This window comes from Poecilia reticulata, linkage group LG2 (genome assembly GCF_000633615.1).
Source record: "Poecilia reticulata strain Guanapo linkage group LG2, Guppy_female_1.0+MT, whole genome shotgun sequence".
Taxonomy (NCBI): domain Eukaryota; kingdom Metazoa; phylum Chordata; class Actinopteri; order Cyprinodontiformes; family Poeciliidae; genus Poecilia; species Poecilia reticulata.
The window spans coordinates 6,220,593-6,241,368 of record NC_024332.1 but is presented as its reverse complement, the minus strand read 5'-3'; the positions used below and the strand labels follow the sequence as shown (position 1 = coordinate 6,241,368).

At 38.8% G+C, this 20,776-nt stretch overlaps 1 protein-coding gene across 1 annotated transcript in view; it reads right to left on the bottom strand.

Annotated features, from left to right (window-relative positions):
- Window positions 1–18,547, bottom strand: part of LOC103474404 (heparan-sulfate 6-O-sulfotransferase 3-like) — a 29,916-nt gene extending 11,369 nt beyond the window's left edge. The window contains exon 1 of the mRNA XM_008425326.2: window positions 17,611–18,547. Coding sequence (XP_008423548.1) covers window positions 17,611–18,152 — 542 coding nt within the window. The 5' untranslated portion in view covers window positions 18,153–18,547. The remainder of the gene's footprint in view (window positions 1–17,610) is intronic.
- Window positions 18,548–20,776: the final 2,229 nt, after the last annotated feature.

The window sequence follows — 20,776 nt, the reverse complement described above, 5'->3', positions numbered from 1 at the left end:
GAAACACTGAACTAAACCTGCTAATGACTGATTCAGTCTGTTGATTCTTGGGTTGGTAACTGGTTAAACTGAGCTGGTCTCTTATTACTGGTGTGGGATCTTTATCAGCACATGGACATTTTGTAATGAATTTAATAAACTTATTTGGAAATATTTGTAGTTGATTAAAGATTAAACCAGCTATTTGGAAGTTTATTCTGTATAAATTATAATTTTTCCAACTACAGTATAAATCACCTTTTGCTCTATTTTTCTGTCTCTGGTGTGTTAAATAAACCCTGATCCTCCCTGAGTTTTATCTTTAGGTTTTCTGATAAACGGCCTTTATTTTAAATATTGATTCCCTCATTTTAACATGAGTGCAGCATCAGAAATCCTACACTAGACTGCAGCTTCATAGGTAAATGTAGTTGTATACATAAACATTAAGATAAATATTAATTTAATAGTGAGTGTACATGGGGAACTATATGGTTTGTATTTGTTCTCAGACCTGTAACCAGTACATTGTTTAATCTTTCAATGTCTCAGAACTTTTCACATGTTTATCATATTTCTAACCAGCACCTTCCTCACTTTTATTTTTGTGTTTTTCAGCCGTTGCTCTGCAGTTTGACCAAAAGCTGACTCTTRAGGWCTGCAGTAAAACTGTCAAGAAGTGGCTTCATTACACGCCAGAATGAGAGGAAGACATCGAAAGGAATCAGTGATGCCAACCAGAGTCAAACTGGGGTTACCACAACTTGTACTGTTTCCCTGGTTCATACAGTACAGCTTAACCTCATGGACTCTGTTCTTCTGCGGACAATAGACTGTTATTCTGACAGTCAAAATGGAGTCAAATATGTTTAAAGATCTGTCCCTCTTTTCTTAAATAAAATGTTATATCAAACCTATGTTGGCATTTTTAAACTTTTGTACACAGTCTACCCATAATCTGCCAATAATATAGTGTTTAACACCAGTGAAGAAACTTTTAGTGGTATGTTATTATGCAGACCTATCAGACCTAAAAATGTACATAAATCCTTAGCTTTCATTCAATATGAAATCAACCCAAATCTGCATGTAGATCCACATTCAGATGAAGGTTGAATCAATGTTAATTCCTAACTGATTCAATGCAACATCAACATAAATATGCATGTAAATTGACATACACATGATGGTTGAATCAACATTGAAATGTCAGTTATGGTTGAAACCCTAACGTTGATTCCACATACAAGTCACTGACCACTTTCAATGTTTCAATGTCAGCGTTCAACGTTGATTCAATGTTTCTGGCTGACATTGATCCAATGTTGTTTCAATCATTCTGTGCTATCTGGGCCATTACTAAAATAATCATTTGCAACAGCCATAACAATTACAAAACAAACCATGTCTGTTTCAAAGTATAATTTCCTGAAGCGTCTCACATAGGTAAGAGTGCAACAAAGTTGACTCTGTTGAGTGCAACATGTTACTATTGACACACATTGTCATGAACATGGTTGATTTTAGTGCTTCAGCATTAGCTTCTGCTAAACACCATGATGGGATAGTGCTTAGCGTTAGCGGGACTAATGGGTATGATTAGTGCTTTTGTGGTAGCACTAAAGCACTGGAGTTTTTAGTATTAGTGGGATAAAATTTTATGATTAGTGCTTTAGGGTTAGCGCAACAAACTCTTTAGTTAGCGGCACTGAAAATACAGAGAAAACAGTTTGTAGCTTAATCTTGAATGCACCATATGTATGCACTATAATAAAAAGAATAATGTGGGACCTGCTATTGAGGTAAGAAAAAAAAGCACAAAGGGTATAAACAGCTGCATTTAGTTTCTCACAATCTTAGAGAATAGGATAACCTTTACGCTAGTTTAAGTTGAGCCTAACAGGGTACAATATTTCCTGCTCATGTGGCCTGATACTATACATTAGAAAAAGATGATATTGTATTTAAAAAGTGGTCAACAACTGCAAGTAGTTTGTCAAATGTTAATAGTGTATTTTTAACTCAGTTTTGCTAAAAGCATGTAAAAGCATCTGTTTTTTCACCTATTACTGCCCTCTGCTCTTGAAAGGTTTGGGGCTTTTTTTCATTCTGGTCCCTCCGTAGTGTGCTTCAACGTCTTTTAACTGAAACTTGGGGGGGAGCATTTTTAGAAACCTCTGAAATCAACCTTCCAAGCGAGACTTGCTTGAACGTAGCAGACAGTGGAGCGACTGTCACAGAGTGCATTGTCTGTCCAAACATCACAGTGTCAGTGAGATCATGCCCAAGCGTTCCCAAATGCAAGGTTAAATCAACTGGTCGCATTTTGCTAGCGATCCATCGAACGCCTCGTCAGTAGCCCGTCACCTTTCCCCACACAGCAAAGCTGCAAACACTATCGATCGCTTTCTCTCCGACTCTCGCTGATTGTCTCTCCCTCGCTCTCTAAATCACCATCAAAAAAAAAAAAAAAAAAAACTACAGAGGAAACTCACAGCAGCAGATCAATATCTGCCTTGTTAATTCACTCACTGCCATCAAGGACACCATCAGGCTCACGATAAAAGCCTTGATGGAAACTATTTATACTGCCGGAGACGCAGTCCGCACAAAAACTACGTGGATCGACAACAATCTGATTTATTTTGGCCTTTGAAATGCATGAAAACACGTCACGTTTCTTCTCGGTTGGGGGTGTAGGGAGGGGTTCTGAAAAATAACTTAATTGCAATGACTCAACCTCATCCTTATTCAATGAGTTCTATGCATCAAGTATCCACTTTCCAAGCTCTTTCAATCAGTAATCTGCCATGTTTGCACACCTCAAGGCCCAGGCTGAGATAGCCAGAGCTTTAAACAATGAAAAATGTAGGTAATATTTGCCTAGTGACCATTTCCTTTACATATAAGATGCTTTCAGTCAGTCTGCTGACAGAGCAGGGTAAATTAAATGAACTAGGTCCATTAAAAATTGAAATATCTTTGTGGTGGGACAAAGTAAGCCCACATGAGCAGATGGTCGTAGCTCCCAATGCCGACACAGAGCTGTGAAACAAGTATGTGGATTTCAGCTTGAAATATATTGACTGATTGTAGTTGGATTTTATTACCTCACAGCTGATAAACGATCAGAAATGAAGACTTTATTGCTCCGATTCTTCAATTTGCTGCACCTCTGCATATTTCTCTCATTCATTCTGTACTATAAAGTATGATGGCTTATTAAAGCCATTGCAGATGGTAAATTTTCCGCCCCCAAAAATTTTGAGGGGGGTCAGAATCTTTTAGAATAATTTCAGAAATCTTCTAGAAAAAACTCGGACATTTCTGAGCTCCAAAAGTCAAAAATGTTCTATTTTTGAAATTCAAGGAATTTCCAAAAGTTAAAGATTTTCGACTTTACGAGCTCAGAAAAATTCTGAGATTAATCTCAAAATTTGAGTATTTTCCTTATAATTTTTTGACTTTTCAAGCTCAGAAATTTTCAAGTTTTTTTTTTTTTTTATTATTTCAAAAAAGTCTGAATTCTCACTTTTTCTCCGAATTTTGACTTCTTTTTTTTTGTCTTCAGAATTTACTTTACTCTCCGAATTCTGACATCATTTTGAGAAAACAAATCCTCTCCCATAGTAAAGACCTGGTTTCAAGTGTATACATGAAACTTGGACACAATATCCAGCACATTTTATGTAAAAACATTACAGGAAAATTCCTGACTGATGCTTCTGAACTGGATAGAGACAGATGAAGTCTTCTGGCATCAGTCTTCAGACCAACAGGTCAAGCGAGATCCATTTTCACTTGTCTAATTTCCTTAATGGAGTAATTTAATTTTCCCATGACAAGTACAGGCAGAACGATCTCCATTCCCATCTGTGCACAGCAGGCTTACACACACACACACACACACACACACACACACACACACACACACACATATGAAACAACAGCATAGCAGCCTTTCTTTTATCCTTAATCAATAGCACACTTTCTCTTTCTAAAACATAACCCAGCTATATGAAATGTCAGCAGGAAGCACTGCGTGGTAACGTGTAGAGAAATCCAGATTTATTGGGAGAGCGCTGATGAGAAAGGGGACCAAAGCCGCACGGCGATCTTTGCCGGTCCCATAAACGAGATGCTATTTCAGGCCATAAAAGCAAACGCCCCGGGGATGCTGGCGTAAAAAAGCGAAGGAACCCAAGAAAGGAACCCCTCCGGAAAGACACGACGTCTGGGCAACCTAAAGCACCGAGACGCTTTTTTATTTTAAAGCTGAAAACCAGGCGACTGAAAATCTTCATCTTCATTCGTAAAACCGAGAATCTTTCTGGTGGCTTTCTTTCGTTTGGTTGTCAAAAAGCACGCCCACGGTATGCACAGCATCGAAGACAACCCCCTGCTAAAAACAATCGGCAGCTTGAAGCTTTACTCGCTTCAGCAACTTAGCTTTAACCTTTGCTTGGTATCTTAATCTTTACGGCTTGGTGAGGTGTCAGCTGGTTCGCGAGGTTCATGTAGATATAGGAAGAATAAACGGGAGACTGTACACTGCAAAGGTCACATCTACCCACACACAAACTGCAGGAAAGCAGGCCGCTGGTTTGAAACGTGTGAATGCTGCTTCTATCACTGATTATTCACCTTTAACATCTTCTATATGTGTATTTCCCACTTTCCCTCGTCATATTTTCACATTCCTAAGTATTTTACCTCAGTAAATGAAAGCAAAACCAATGCATCAAAAATATTTTCATGTCCCTTAAGCATCTTCCCGTTTTGTAACATTATATCAACAAACTACTTAAGAGGATTAGGCCACTGTAAAATGTATTTATTTATTCTTTTTTTCAGAATTCTGACATTAAACTCAAAATTCTGACTTTACTGTTAAAAAGTATGTTTCTGACTTTGTCAGAAAACTTTAACAAACCTTCATGTATCGTTTTGGGAATTTTTGTGGCAGACCAACACAAGGTAGTGTAGTTTAAGTGAAAGGAAAATAATAAATGGTTTTCAGCATTTTTAATGAAAATAAAAAATCAAATTGTGGTTGCCCTCAAGCAAATGAAGCTGATGCAAATGAACACTTTGTCTTTTTTTTTAAGATTTGCTTTTTAATGACAAATTCACATGAATGGAAAAGGTTTGATACTGCACAGTATTTTTCTTTAGTTAGCGATGTTTCATTTCTTCCCCTCTTAAGGTCACTGTCGTGAAACATGACAAGGAACGTTCTTGTTTTTGTTGTTGGGAATAGCTTGAAAATGTTTTTTAAACCAGCTTAATAGAAAAACAAAAATGACCTAAAAACTCGAGATCTTTCTTCAATCAAGGCAAAAATCCTTGACCCTACAATAATTAGTTGCATGCTTTACAACAAAATATTCTCATGTAAAAAACACAAGAATAAAGAAAATAATGGCCCTCGATTACTTTAAGCTTGGGCTCTACACAGTGAAATGAAAAGTTTGAAAACTTTTGGTTTGATCAGCACATTTTAATGAAGTCCAGACCTAAATCCAGTTTTCAAATCTTCAACACTAATGAATAATTAACAGAGGCTCTCTATCCAATCTGAGTGGACTATGTAAAGCTGGTAGAGACGTACCCCACAAAACCCTTGTAGCTGTAATGTGACGCAACATAAAAGCTAACCGTACTGTATACTTTAAGAGTTATTGCCTAGTTTTCTTTATAGAACGTCTAGCACAGGTTTTGGTCGCCTGCGATGTCTGATCCACAAAACGTTCTGCAGTCCTGGTCCACGAGTTCAAAATGCAAATCCGGACACCGGGATTAGCACTCTTCGTTCCTCCTCCCCCCCCTTCCTTCGAAGCATTACAAAACCTTTCTTAGACTGCTCCTAATCCCAGCAAGAAGTGTGGAGATTACTAAGATCCTCTGAATATCTCTGACATCGCTGTGTGCTGCAAGGAGTTAGTTTCTCTTGCTGGGTTTATTTGATAAGTGTCTTTAGTCTTGTCCCATATTTCGTCATAGGATTACGTTTTTAAACAAGATTTTTAAAATTCTATTTAAACAAGAAGGCTTCTTTCTACTGACAATCTGCGGCTTTTTTTTATTCTTGTTTCTGTCATTATTATGAGATACACTCATTCCTTACTCTGAAGAGAGAGCGTAACATCTCTTAATTGTACATTATTCAATCCAATAAAATAAACAAGGAAAAAGGTCAGAAAAGTTAAAATGATCACTTGCTAAAAAGTATTAGGGCCATGTTCAAAGTCATCCTGCTATAGTATTTTCATATAAAAAAGGGGTTTCCATCCACTTGTATTATCACATTTCCTTTTATTCGAAGGCATATAGGATTTTTTTCTACTTCCTTTGTTTTTGTTTGTCCCTTTGTTCTCAAGTGACTAAAATTAGATTTGGCAAAAGGGGACTTTAGTATTTGATGTCTTTGTGAAATCTATTTTTGGTCACAAATAGTGATTACTACAATAGTAGCTGTAAAATGTTACAACATTACCCCTAGCCGGTGAATTAGCTATGAGATTTTGTTTCCATTTGACCACTCAAGATATATATATTTTTAGAATTATGAACAGATATTTGTGTAGTTAATTATTTCAGATTTTTTTGTACGTTTGTTTGTTTGTTTGTTTGTTTGTTTGTTTTAAAGCACTTTTTAAATTATTTCATTTACTTAGGAAAAAAGCTATCCAAACCATTATTGCCCTGTGTGCAAGAATATTCCCCCACGCCTCTGGTCCTAAAAACTGCCATCACGTCTGCAGCACTATCACAATCAGATGTAACTCTGGAGTTTGACTAGGCCACCCCAAAGCGTTTTTGTTCTTGGTCTGTTTTTGATGCAAGTTTGCTTAAGTTTAAGATTAAAAACTGATGGGCAGATATTCTCCTTCCTTCCTCCATACTATGACCGCCATATTTAATAATTTGGTTATCCTTTTTACCTATCTTTTTTTTTGCAATTTTTGGCATATCTTCCAAAGAAATTCATTTTCCTCCCAATACTACACAGACTGACTCTTTTGGGTTTTTGTAGTTCTAGCATATATAAAGTTAGCGTATTTATAGTGTGGCTAACTGACATTTAAGATAGCTAGAGGAAAATAGAAAAACACAATGTTCTATTAAATGTATTTTATTTTCTAGAAAGAACAAAAGTTTATCCAACAAATCTCTAAATACAAGAAATCCTTATTGGGTTAATATACAAATGTACTTTTTGGTAATTTCATTCAGAAAAAGTTAATTCATTTAGCACGCTGTTATGCCTACATATTAATCTATAAAGTATATGATTTTGACATATAAAGTGTAGTAAACATGGTAAATGTTTTCTTTTTTACATATTTTTTTTATGCTGCAACAGACGGCACTAACAAGCTGGTGCTTTAACACGCTGCCCAAATAGGAACACCAAATGTCAACACCTTATCAGCAAAAAGCTGACGTCATTTGCCCCGAATCCACCCGTAAGCCAGGGTTGTGTGAGGAAACGAGTGTGAATATACACCAAACACTGAATCTTTTTAATCTTCGTCAGCCTACTTTTCAAAAAAATCTACATCTTCACCTTGACCTAAAAATACAATTCTCAGGTTAAAAGGTGATAATAAAACTTGCAAGATCCACAATATAATTACATTTTTTTTATTATTATTTTATTTGAATACCTGTAAGAGTCTATACAAAATTATAATAATGAGGACAATAGAGTAATTTAAAAAATGTGTCACATACAAATGACTGATTTCAGAAAAGCTAAACAAATAAAATGCTGCCGAAGGTCATTGCGGTCTTCTTGTCCTCTAAGCTAAAGAAGACAGCAAATACAATTTTGCCTACTCTCAAAGTTGATGTTTTACAGTGTTAACTTTTAACCCACAAAATAAGACAGTTTTGACTGTGACAATTACTGTTTAAATGATAAAAATGTTACTAGGAATAAGAACAATGACCAACTGACCTGTAAATAATATCCATCCACAGTAAAAAAAAGTCCTCCAAAAGTTTGGAGGACTTTTTACAATATCTTAGCAAATGATATGATCGAAATTTCAGCTGTTGTCTAAAAAAGATGCTAAAATTTTAGATATCTACACTTTATTTGATGAGGAATTTACCAGTAGCTTTCTTGTTGGCAATTATTGATTTTTTTTTTTTTTTTTATCCTGGTGTCATTTTTACAATTTATTATATTTATGTCTCCAAGTGGGACCACCACCTCCAGGAAGGTTGGGTGTTTTATAACCTGGGTGGATGACAATAGTGGAGATTGGACCATCCTGGTTTCTGGTACCATAATCTGGCTCTTAGGACTTGGAATGCCACCTTTGGTTGAGCCATGCCAGGTAGGTGTGTGTGGAAAAACTCTTCAAACAGTTTGGTCTCTTAAAACCAACTCCAGGAGTGCAGAACTCTTTTCTACTCCATAGGTGTCCAGGTAAACTGGTCTGATGAGTGAGGGGATTCTTACAGACTTCTGGCTGATGCCTCTGTGAAATCCTGTCTGGTGAGCAAGAAGATTGTTTCCTTATGGTTTTGAGTTGCAAAAGGGAGTGTTTTGACTGTTCATTAGCTAAGATTACCTAGTCTTGTTGGGGTTTCTGGATGGTGTCTTGCCAGGGTGGCTATCTAATAATTCTGTTGTGCTCCTGCGTGACTTCAGAACCTGAGTAGACTATGATGGAGTCAGCTAGAGTGGTGTGCCAAGGAGGAAAAGCCTTTCTAATCTGAACCTGAGCAGCGTTTTGGTGTTGCACTTCTTTGATAGCTTTGGGACGTGTTGTAACGACCAAAACATTCGAGGAAATGTAGTACTTGATACAAGGCCACCTTGGACCTTAACGTTATTTTGAGGTTTGGTTTTATCGGACATACAGTGTTGACTCTTTACAATTCTTTTAAAGAAAGAGTAGAGGTGTCAACTTATCACCGCCTGCTTGAGAGTTTAATCCGTTGGTGAGAGAGGCTGCCCTACCGACCTGATGAACCCAAATGTGACGGTCAGCTCAGATCGCCTGATCTATAGTGTACACCTTCAGAATAGTTAAACCCATGTTTCTAGGTTATCTTCAGTAACCTGGCATGGCTCACCCAAAGGTAGCATTCTAGTGGAGTAGAGAACAGAGTCAGTATGTCTTCCAGGACCTTTGGTCTGAAGGTCATTGGTTCCAGTTGTGTTGGTGATAGAAGATGACCATCAGGACAGGGAGTATTTATGGGCTTATTTAGTGCTTGGAACTCATAAAACAGCAGACAAGTATCAGGTGGCCAGAAAGACTACATCCAAGTCAGCTGAGGTTAGTCAAGTATCTGATTAGGAGCCCTGCTGGGCTCCTTTCTTTGGAAAATTCCCTTTGGAGATTTTTTGGGTATGCCGAAAAAATCTCCTGCTAAGGAGTGCATTAAACGCTGGGCCTCAAGGGCCAATGTTCTGCAACTTTTAGATATGTCTCTGCTTCAACACACCTGAGTTAAATAATAAGATCATTAGCAGGTCTCTAGAGAACTTCACTGCACTAAGGAGGTACYTGAACCATTTCAATTAAGTGTGTTGTATGAGGGACAAATCTAAAAGTTGCAGGACACCAGCCCTTGAGGTCTAGAGTTGAAAGCCCTGGCACTAGTGACAAAGGATATACTTTGTGGCCAAGTATCTGCCAGAATGAGCTGGAGAGTTTAGTTGGGCAGAGAGATGTCCAGGATTCTCTCATTGACCTGCTACCCCAATCTCTGATTACTGGAAGACAAGTGACAGAGGATGGGCTTTCATTTTATTATCTTTCTGTATTTTAAAACTGAAACCTTTAGTGCTGTTGTCACCCCGGTTATTATATTCTTACCAGAAGAATAGCTCGGACCTTAAGTACGGTGCCTTTTTTTAAAAGTACAAGTACACGCTGAAATCTGAAATAATGAGGTTCATTACAAGGTTACACTTTCTGAGTGCCCCATAAGAGGCCTGCAGCCGAGATTAAGCGTGGCAGAACAGCGACTGAAGCAGGTTTACCGTCTGGTCTTACAACAATTACATTACCTGCTGTGATGCGAGTGCTGTAACCCCATGCTGAAAGAAAAGTCCTACAAAAGCAATTAGTTAGCATTCAAAGACGCTTCTTCTGGGTTTTAGTTTAGATTTTTTTCACAAGTTGAAAAAGAACTTATGAAGATGGATAGATGTAAATGGATAAAGGAAGGAAAGAGCAAAGGAAGACACCAGCTAAAGAAGACTTAGTTACAAATCTCTTAATCAAATCTCTTTACTGGCTTGTTGGTGTGCTCTGTAAACAAGATTCACATACCGCATTAATCTAACAAGCTCTCATTAACTATGGAGCTCACGAGTGCTTGTCCCCTTCCAGTTCTTCGTCGTTATTCCTGCATATCAGAACATACTTATCTGTCGAAGACACAACATAGAACATTCCCAGTGCAAGCGTGGAGGCACTTATGTAACATTGAGCAGTTGTCTGCGTTTTTCACGCTTTCATTAGTGGTGGAAGGATGTGTAGGAGAGAGGTGATTTCAAGGTGACTGTAAAGTGCATCTCTAAAGCAGACAGATGGAGTGTCTGTGTAACGGATCAGCAGGAACGGGAACATACACCAAATGTACAAAATATTCATCTTTTCCTGTGATGGCGATTGGTTTAGGTAAAAACCTAAAGATCCCTTCACGGATTACTTCTGTTTATGTTTTCTTGCCACGTTGAAATATTTTAGCTTTCAAGCATTTTTTTAATATTTAAGAAAAAAAGTAGTTTAAAAAACCATCTGAAATGGTAGCCCTTTTCCAATAAATGAGAATAAATACTCCCACCATTAATTTTTTTTTACATATTTAAGGCCGCCCTGCATTTTGTATTGAATCAAACACATCATGCGGCCTCGATTTTAAATGAAAGAAATTAAGACTTTTTAAGAATTTGAAAACTGGATTCTGCATTTAAACAACTTGTGTTTGTCTGATGTCAAAAATCTGATCTGAAACTCAACAATGCGTCCACTGACAAACAATACCGTCCTACATTTTGTACTCCTAACATTCTGTATGCAGTGTGAAGAGAGTAGTGAAGAATTTGTGGGTCATCCTCCCATAAGAACCCCTCCGAGGCCCAGATATTTCATTAGTTGATAGATGGTGAAGAATTAAGCAAGCAGCAAATTTAGACAGCTACGCATATTTTTGTCTATTAAATAACCGTCCCGCAGAAACATTATGGCCACAAAAATATAAAGTTTAAAGTCTACAGCATAAAATTATACTACACAAGACATTTTTACTCACCTTTTTTGCTTTTTTATTATTAGAAAATGCAAAATTTTACCACTTTATGCCCTAAATAGAAGGTGGAACTTTTTTTTATTAATTAGTATAATTCCAATAGAACCATAGATGTAGTGTTTATTGATCTGATCCCGGGTCATCATCAAGATTTTAAAAGGTTAGCTATAAGACGAGAAGCTGGGATGAAACAACCCCCTGTGTGTTTAAATCGTTGGACCAAAAAATGCTCATACTTTCCATCATTTTGACAGTTTAGTGCAACAAAATGCCAGTCTCCTCATCCCTTAACCATAATGCTTAGCCCTATACTTCCAACTATTGTCACAAAGTACTACAATGTCTTACAGATGGTCTTTGAAGAAGTTGTGGGTAAACAAGTGAAAACTCCAGATGGCGGTATAAAGAAGTCTCACGTCTTATTAGTAAAATTACTTTTAGCAGACTCATGAATCACACCTTTCTATGCACCCTTAGAGAGTTCTTTCAATTTTTATATATTTATTTAATTGGTTAAACAAAATCTGTCAACTAAAGCTTATAGGGAGAAATATAATGTCTATTATTTCAAGTAATTAGAACAAATAACTAACAAAGCAAACTAACGGTAAACATGGTGACTGAAGAAACCAGGAATGATCAGCCTATCAAAAGTAGATTTTTGACCAATTTGCGGGTGATGACAGTCTGAAACATGGAGTCTGAAACTGACCACTCACCAAAAGTTTTAACTTCATACATTTTACATATGATTAGAACTGCCAGTAGCTATTCTACTAAATCAGATAGAACTACAGTAGAGATTTGTGGATTGAGATACTTTAGTGTCAGAAAGGAGAAAATACAGTATAGAAGTTGGTTTTGTTGTGCAAACTTTTGCAGCAGAGAAAATAAAACAATCAAGGCGAAAACAAAGTGAATAAATTAGTAAGTTAGTTTTCTCCTTTTTGAGCTTTTAAACTATCTGCCATGGCACATATAGGATTTAAAAATGTTGGGAATCCTATATGTAGGAATCCTTGAAAGACTCAAGGTAGAAATATTTCCAGTTTAGAAATGACATAGAGAAGCTACTGCTACATCTAGCAATGCTAATGGCGGTAAAGGCTAAAATTGCTTGTAAAAATATTTTTAACAAGTCCCCTAATCAAATATTTTAGAGTTTTTCTTCACTTATTTTATTGAGCTGTTTGTATCTTCAGCCTGCCTTTCCAATTTACATAAATTGTCGATATTTTTTCAATATCGGTAAGGGTTGATGAACTTGAACTGATGAGATGGATAATGGAGAACAGGGCAGGTGCTCTGAAATATGCATCAGCTCCTACTCCAGAGAACATAAATAGGCTTAAACCTAAGAATTCATTGCAACTTATAAATATTATAAATTTAGAAAGTTCCATGTGATCGTAAACAACCTTAATTTGACAGAAAATCCATAACCCTCAACTCATGTTTGATGGTTTTCCAAGACCTGAGCTTTTACAGGCCTTCTTCCCTTTACGCTGTGTAAATAATTTACCAGGAAGAAACAGGGAATCAACTGAATACTACATATTAATGTATCACAGTATAGTTTTATATTATACAATATATATAGATTGATAGATATCCCATAAGCCTCTGTTTTAAAACTGTATCAAAACTTTYTGGATGTAGCCTCAAGACAAGTGTGGGCGGTCTCCTTCCCGTTCATGTCTGAATGCATCCTTCTTGCTATATATGCGACCTGTATAAGATGAGGTATCCTTTGAGATAAACGTTTTGTTGTCAAAATTTGGACCGAGAAAAATGTCTGAATTCACAGTTGTCTTGTAACATCGGGTAGAGGAAAACTTGGTGAACAAAAACAGCATTATGGAGACAAAAAAAAAAAAAAAGCATGTCTGCAAACATGCACACTCATGCACAAACTCGGCTCAATTCCCCACGCTGCCATCTACGTCTGTGTCACAATCCATGATGGACCTTGAAGCGACAGGAAAAGAGCCTTTCAGTACCGACTGAGCCCGGTGAGAGCACGGATCATCCCTATGTGGCCCTTACTAGGCAATCTTAACCTTAAAAGACCAGGAACCTTCACCGAATTGTTTTTTTTTTCATGTGAGTTATATATATATTTTTTCTGCTTATTTGACATTTCTGTCTTTAAAGCTGTACAGTCAGGAAACCAAGTGGGCATCATCCTCGGGGAAATCAAAACTCAGAACAACAGATTTGTGACACAGGTCGCCTGGCAATTTCTCAGGAAACGACTGAGTTATGATGCATTTGGCTCAAATTCGACACCCTCCTTTATAAAACAGACATATTGTAAATGGAGGAATCACTATAAGTGCTAGTAAACAGATTGAGATCTGTCCTTGAGGAAACCGCTGAATCTCTCTGAGGAGTCAGCCCTGTGAACTCCTTATGGTGCAGTAATAAAGGATGTTTCACTCCAATATCAAATCATCTGAAATATAAGGCAATCCTGAAGGAAAGCCTGTTAGAAGCAGATGGTTCTAAACCAATGAAATGGTTCAAATCATTTCTATGTCTTTAGAATGTCCTAGTCAAAGTGCAGACCTGAATCCAATTGAGAATTTGTAACAAAATTGCCCAAGAGTGGATGTTTTCTGCCTATACCTTTTCCCAATAGTTTTGTCAAAATAACGACTTCATTTCCCGATGGTTTTCTTGAGATAATGAGTTAATCTGGAGAAACCAACCAACTCCTTAACTCAAAAAAACTGGAAATTATGTAGTTATCTTGAGAAAACCATCAAGAAAATAACTTATCTCGAGAAAATGAGGAAAAATGATATGCGCTCTCGTTTTCCGTATGTAACCAATACTTTGTGCTGATAGATGCACATTATATAGAGGCTGTCACTTGAAAAAATGCAAGCAGTCTTGAGGAATATTCACTTATCAACACCCACATGTGCCAGTTGAGCACTTACTTGCTCTGTGAAACATGACTCTGAATAAAATGCACATTTGATTCCATCTTTAATCACGAACTCAAGGCAGCCAGCAGTGCTGTTCGTTGATGACTGCTGTTTTCCTCTTGTCCAACAGTATACTGAATGGACAAGTGACGGCTGGAGTGCTGTTGACTCACCCACGGTGTTGATTTTTAAGACACCTCTTCAAAACTATTTCCAAGTGTTAAATTAAGTCTGACGGCTGCCACTTAAGGCGGCAAATGGATTCCTGAGGATTCTTTAAGGCCCTCCTTGGTCTCACCGACACACGTCGGTGCTCTCAGCAACATATGGAGATTTGCTCTCTGAACCAGCTGCAAGCCAAATTGGCTTCGAACACATAAGCCACACACCTCAGAGGACCCTGTCGGCTTAAGTGATTTATTCTCTTAAGATTAGCCATGTTGCTGCTGTAATTACAGGAAACTGAAACAGACCTTTCGGATCAGCAGAAACCTTTTTTCCTCCTGGCTGGTCCCCGAATGCGTTACAGGCGACTCTCCGGTGCTGACATGTGCTATGCTTGTTAACGCCGCATCTTTATCACCTTTTTACCCAGCTATACTTGCCAATAAGGTATCACACACCCAATTTCCTGTTATGTGACTTTATTTGGAGTCGTCTGATGTTTTTTGTTTCCAATAAGGGTAAATAAGATAAATCTTGTGTAAGACCTGCTAAAACTACCAAGACAAACAGAAAAAAACGTATAATTTATCATGGTAAGTGAAGCTTCTGATTAGCTGAAGTAACATAAAAAACATGTTTTGCTGTTTAAAGAACAGATATCACCTGCCCAATAATAACAGTAATAATACATAAAGTCAGATTTAGGGAGTTGTAGTCCATCTTTAAATTGGCACAAAAAAAAAAAACATTTTGGGTATTCAATGTTGGCTAATGGTAAAAAATGGTTTAACTTGGAAAATTTTAACCAGTAATATTTATTTCTACTTGAATGTTGGTACAGTCAAAGACACAAAGTAAACTATTTTTACAGGGGAAACAATGACGACTTAAAACAATAAGCTCACTTTTAATTCAACAGGTAGAAACAGCTTTTCCATCAGATGCCAGCTCCAAGGATTTTTAACATTTTCTACTGTTAATTTTAATAAGCCAAACCTTGAACATCTTTTAAAAGTAGCTGAAAATTGCACATGAAACAGTGAATTAGGAGGAGGCTTTGTGTTTTCATCCAATAGTTTTAATGGCAACTGTTGAGAATTGCTTCATTTTTTTTTCTAATTACTTCATTTTCTCTTTTTTTTTATTTTCATTTTGTTGGCATCTACATGTGTTGGTGCATTTAAAAACATAAAGAAAACCAGCTTTTTCAATTGAAATTCTAGAAACTGACATATTTTTTATGTCTAAAAAACCTCAAAATAATATTGTACTAATAAAAGGAAGATTTAGGCTGAAAAATAACATCCAGAAACGACCTTATTTGCTTAATGTTACCTTTTGATTTGACATGTTTAAAGATAAGACTTATATTTATTTTATGTATTCATTTTTTTACTTTAGCTGTGTCAGTTCTTGATGTTGGTGGACTGGATGTCATAAACAATAGGACATTTTGACAAAAGTGAGATTTTTATTGCAAAAATGAAAAGGGGAAAAAGTCCATCACATATCAAATGGGTGTTTTAGTTACATTCATCAGATCGTGATCTGCAGCTCTCGCTGGAGCGGTTCGCGGCCGAGTGTGAAGCGGCCGGGATGAGGCTCAGTGCCTCCAAATCCGAGGCCATGGACTTGAGCCGGAAAAAAGGTAGAGTGCCTTCTCCGGGTCAGGGGGGTCGTCCTGCCTCAAGTGGAGGAGTTTAAGTATCTGGGGATCTTGTTCATGAATGAGGGAAGAAAGGAGCGGGAGATCGACAGGCGGATTGGGGCAGCGTCTGCCGTGAGGCGGGCGCTGTACCGGTCCGTCGTGGTGAAGAGAGAGCTGAGTCACAAAGCAAAGCTCTCGATTTACCGGTCGATCTACGTTCCCACCCTCATCTATGGTCATGAGCTTTGGGTCATGACCGAAAGAACGAGATCAAGGGTACAAGCGACTGAAATGGGTTTCCTCCGCAGGGTGGCTGGGCTCTCACTTAAGAGATAGGGTGAGAAGCTCGGTCATCCGGGAGGGACTCAAAGTAGAGCCGCTGCTCCTCCACGTCGAGAGGAGCCAGTTGAGGTGGCTCGGTCATCTGGTAAGGATGCCTCCTGGACGCCTCCCTGGTGAGGTGTTCCGGGCACGTCCCACCATGAGGAAGCCTCGGGGAAGACCCAGGACACGCTGGAGGGACTATGTCTCTCAGCTGGCCTGGGAACGCCTTGGGATTCCCCCGGAGGAGCTGGAAGAAGTGGCTGGGGAGAGGGAAGTCTGGGCCTCCCTTCTGAAGCTGCTGCCCCCGCGACCCGACCCCGGATGAAGCGGAAGAAAATGGATGGATGGATGGATGGATGGATGGATGGATGGATGGATGGATGGATGGATGGATGGATGGATGGATGGATGGATGGATGGATGGATGGATGGATGGATGGATGGATGGACTTATATATCCATCCATCCATTTTTGCATATTCACTTAATCGTTGCAAGGTGACCAAGAGACAAATCAATCTAAAAGTGATGATTTTGGACCGTCGGAGGTAGCTAGAGTACCCAGAGAGAACATGCAATCTCCATGCAGAAGGACCTTCTTGCTGCAAAGCAACAACTCTACCAATTGCGTCACAGTTAAGTCCCCCCTCTGACTCTCTTATACCTCCAAACTACAACTATAACTGCATTTAATGACATAAAGAAAATCAGAAAATGTGCATTCAATATAGTAAAGTATTTGTGGCACAAAATTGAGCACACAACTTATTTATTACATTGTCTCAAATGCTTTTTTTTTTTTTTTTTTTTTGCTGAGTCATTGTTGCATAAAGAAAGTTGCAATTTGAACAAAGGAAAGTAAGACTTGCATATTGTTTTATTATGCTAATTTTAGGATTGTTTTTTTTCTCCTTGTGTCTCCCTTCATTGGAACATCTAGTTACCCTAAAAAACATCAAAACTGTTTGAATTTAGAATTGGAAATTGACTTTCTTATTGTGAATTAAAACGATAGGAAGTCAAAGTGTCACATTATTTTAAAGTGAAATATTAAAAAATAACCTCTAAATACCCCTATCTGCACTGGGATAAAGTGAATGAATGCATCATTCATTTTACATTCAAATTACAGTTTGACTTGTTTTTAATTTTTCTTTGCACTCTTTAAAAAATTAATTGAAACTGATAGGACAGATCAATGCCTGCATATTTGGCTGCTTACGCACTGAATTGTTTGTGCGCCTGGCTAATAAGAAAATCAGAGTGTGGTGCACTCACTTTTTGTTCTTCTGGACATTCTTCTTGTCCTTCTTGTTCATCACAACCGGCACGCAGCTCGTCAGCTCCGTCCAGTCGGCGTGCAAGCCGCAGCTCCAGCCCGTGGAGAACCGGGAGAAGAGCCACGACTCGGCTTTGCCTGGCCGGTGGCAGGTGCACTTCCTCTGGCCAGGCATGCAGTCGCACGGCTGCTCCAGCTGGATGTTTTTCACCAGGTGCCTACCGAAAGTCGTCCCGCCGGTCTTTTGGATGTGCAGGAACACCATCACATCATCCCCTCGGATGTTGAAGTCGACGTGCCTGTCCAGGTCCCGCTCCGTGAAGTTGAACTTGGATGTGATTTTGGCCGGGAAGTCCTCGTCCGCCTCCGGCTCCGAGTAAAGCGAGTCGAACGCCGGCAAGCGCTGCTGGACGAGCCCCTTCTCGTCACTCCTGAAGCGGCAGGTGTTGCTGTCCGCCGGGCACACATACTGGTAGCCGATCATTAGGAAAATGACCGCAGCAATGGGGATGAAAATGAGTCTGCTGAACTTCTCCTCCATGGTGGGGTTGTCTGAATCACGCCACCGGCACAAACCTGAACGTGATGCCCGAGTCGCGCGCCTGTCGCCCCGGTCTCATCCTGCACGTTCAGCCTGGACTCGCGATGCTGCCGCCAGCTGAAACTGAAGCCGAGGTCCCAACATGAACACTTCCAGCACTGGACTGGCCTCGTCCCGCACCAGAACACTTCACTCAGCAAACTTCACGCTGTCACTAAAGCAGCGAAGGCTAATGAGGCATGTTTCGCTTTTTAAAAGTGACAAACTGTCAGCGGCAGTCTTTTGCAATGCAACCGGGACGGAAACGATTCATCCCACCGTTCAAGAGCGTCCGTGCTCGGCTGACCTGCCAATTGCTGATCGGTATCTGAGCTGGTGGCTCCAACGTCAAGCTCACCAAAATCAACAATGGGAGTTCCGGTTTAGACTTTCTAAATAAAACGTGAACTTATTTAGTCACATTTTCTTCCTATCATTTTTTTTATGACATATTTTTTGTAGTTAAAAGAAATGAAAAAGAATGACGCAACATTTGCTTGTCGGGTAAACTGAAGGTGATCTAATCCCTTTGATCTGTTTTTCTTCCAGAATATTACCAATCACCCTTTGTTGATATAGATGGCTTATGTAGGTTCTATAAAAGTTTTTAATTCATATTCTGCTTTAATAAAAATACAATTATTTTTAAAAAGTATTTAAACATTTTCATATTTTGTCAGATTACAACCAAAAATTCAGGATCTAAAGCAATATACAAACTCAAGGTAGCACTTAAGAATAAAGTGGTAGGAAAAGGAAACATTATTTTCATAGAATTTTATGGGGTATTTTTGTTTTTGTTTTTTTTAAGAAAAATAAAAACAAATATGGCATGCAATAAATTAAACCCAGTCACACCAACCACCTACTTAGTAAATTAAGTCCACATTTTTAGCTTCAGTAAATCCAATTCTTTTGTCATACTTCTTTCTGCTCATTCAAAAATGTGAAATACCAGAAGAAAAAAACTTTTTAAAGGGTTTGGATTAGGTCGATTTTGCATTTATTTTTCTGCGCAAGTAAAAATAAATAAGGCAGACACATTGACTAAGTTAAAGTTGTCTGCATTTTATTTTGAAAAGCCACTCGTAGCATTTTCGGTGTGGATTTAGCTAACTTAACCCAACATCTGCCCCGGCGAGTCCATGACGCAACGGCTCCTCTAATCACACACACACACACACACACACACACACACACACACACACACACACACACACACACACACACACACACACACACACACACACACACATTAAATGAAATATCTGGGGAATAAAAGCTTGCAGGAGTAGTGAGATTTTCTTTAATCTAGGAATTGTTTTGGGAAGCACAAGCAGGATTTTGTAAATGATATACATGTCAACAGAATTTTTGTTCAATTAAGTCTTTTTTTGCAAGTACAAAACTATATATCCATTGGTATATTGTTGTTTCTTTTATGCCGTTTGGTTTTAACTTTGTGCTGTTTGAGACATAATGTCTCAGATCTAAGTGAGGACAAGTGGAGATGTTATAAGCAGGTCTCCACGGAGATCAGGAACAACGTCTCTCCATCATTTAGTTTCCCATGCTGCCGTGCTCCAAAGCCTCAGGGTGAGCACCAGTCAATTCATTTCAGCACCATGGACAGATTCCAACATGTCAAGTCAATAATTGGCACCGTATGTGAGGGAAATGTGCAAGAGCGCTCGCAGTCACCATCCCACATAGGTTTCCCTCTACCACTGATACAGATTGACTCGAGCTTTTAATGGAGATCGAGCGAAATTTACAGCATTGTGTGGACAGCAGAGGCTAGAACTAAAGGCATTTTAGTCGTCTGTAATGGATTTTCTTTAAGCCTGTGCTGATCAAAAGCTTTTGTTATTTTGCCTAAGATGCCCTCCATCAAGGGATTTAACCAGGCGGCACTCTGGTGTGCATTGTATTCAATCCTCTTTCATCACTGAGTGCTCTTTGCCCCCTCCTCCTGACATTGACTTAATCTGTATGGGAGTTTAGTCTGTGCCTTAATTTGTTTGTGCCATCCTCTCACATCCTGGGAGAAGCCGGGCGTTGGCATGAGAGGAATCTGTTATGAAAAGCATCACAATTAGAGGCATTTCCTAAAGGTCAAGCTGAAACAAAACCATTGGACTTTGCCAAGGTGATGATAACGTCTTATGTCAGCATGCACTTTACCTGCAGGACCTCGTTCAAGAATGATGCAAAGCTCACTTTGTGGAAAAGAAACTGCTTCTTTTTTTTTTTGCCTATAAAAGTCAGAGCCCCGATGTGAAAGAGACTCCATTAATGTTCCGAGCAGTGAGGCGAGACTTGTGTTGTTCTGGTTGTGCAGCAGGGGTATTTACAAGGTCCCCGGCACTCGGTGCATACCGCACGCCTTTATGAGAAATAACCCTCAGGAAGTGCTGACTCTGCTGGCCGCGGCAGTGAGCGGCGCTCTGAGAAATGAGACTRAAAATTTAGCAGAAATGATGATTGGATTGGTGCGGGGTTTCTGCTAATGCGTTTGAGTTCTTTTCCAATTTCAGCAGCAGCAACGGAGTCGGGCTGATGCACCAACAGATGTGTAGGTATTT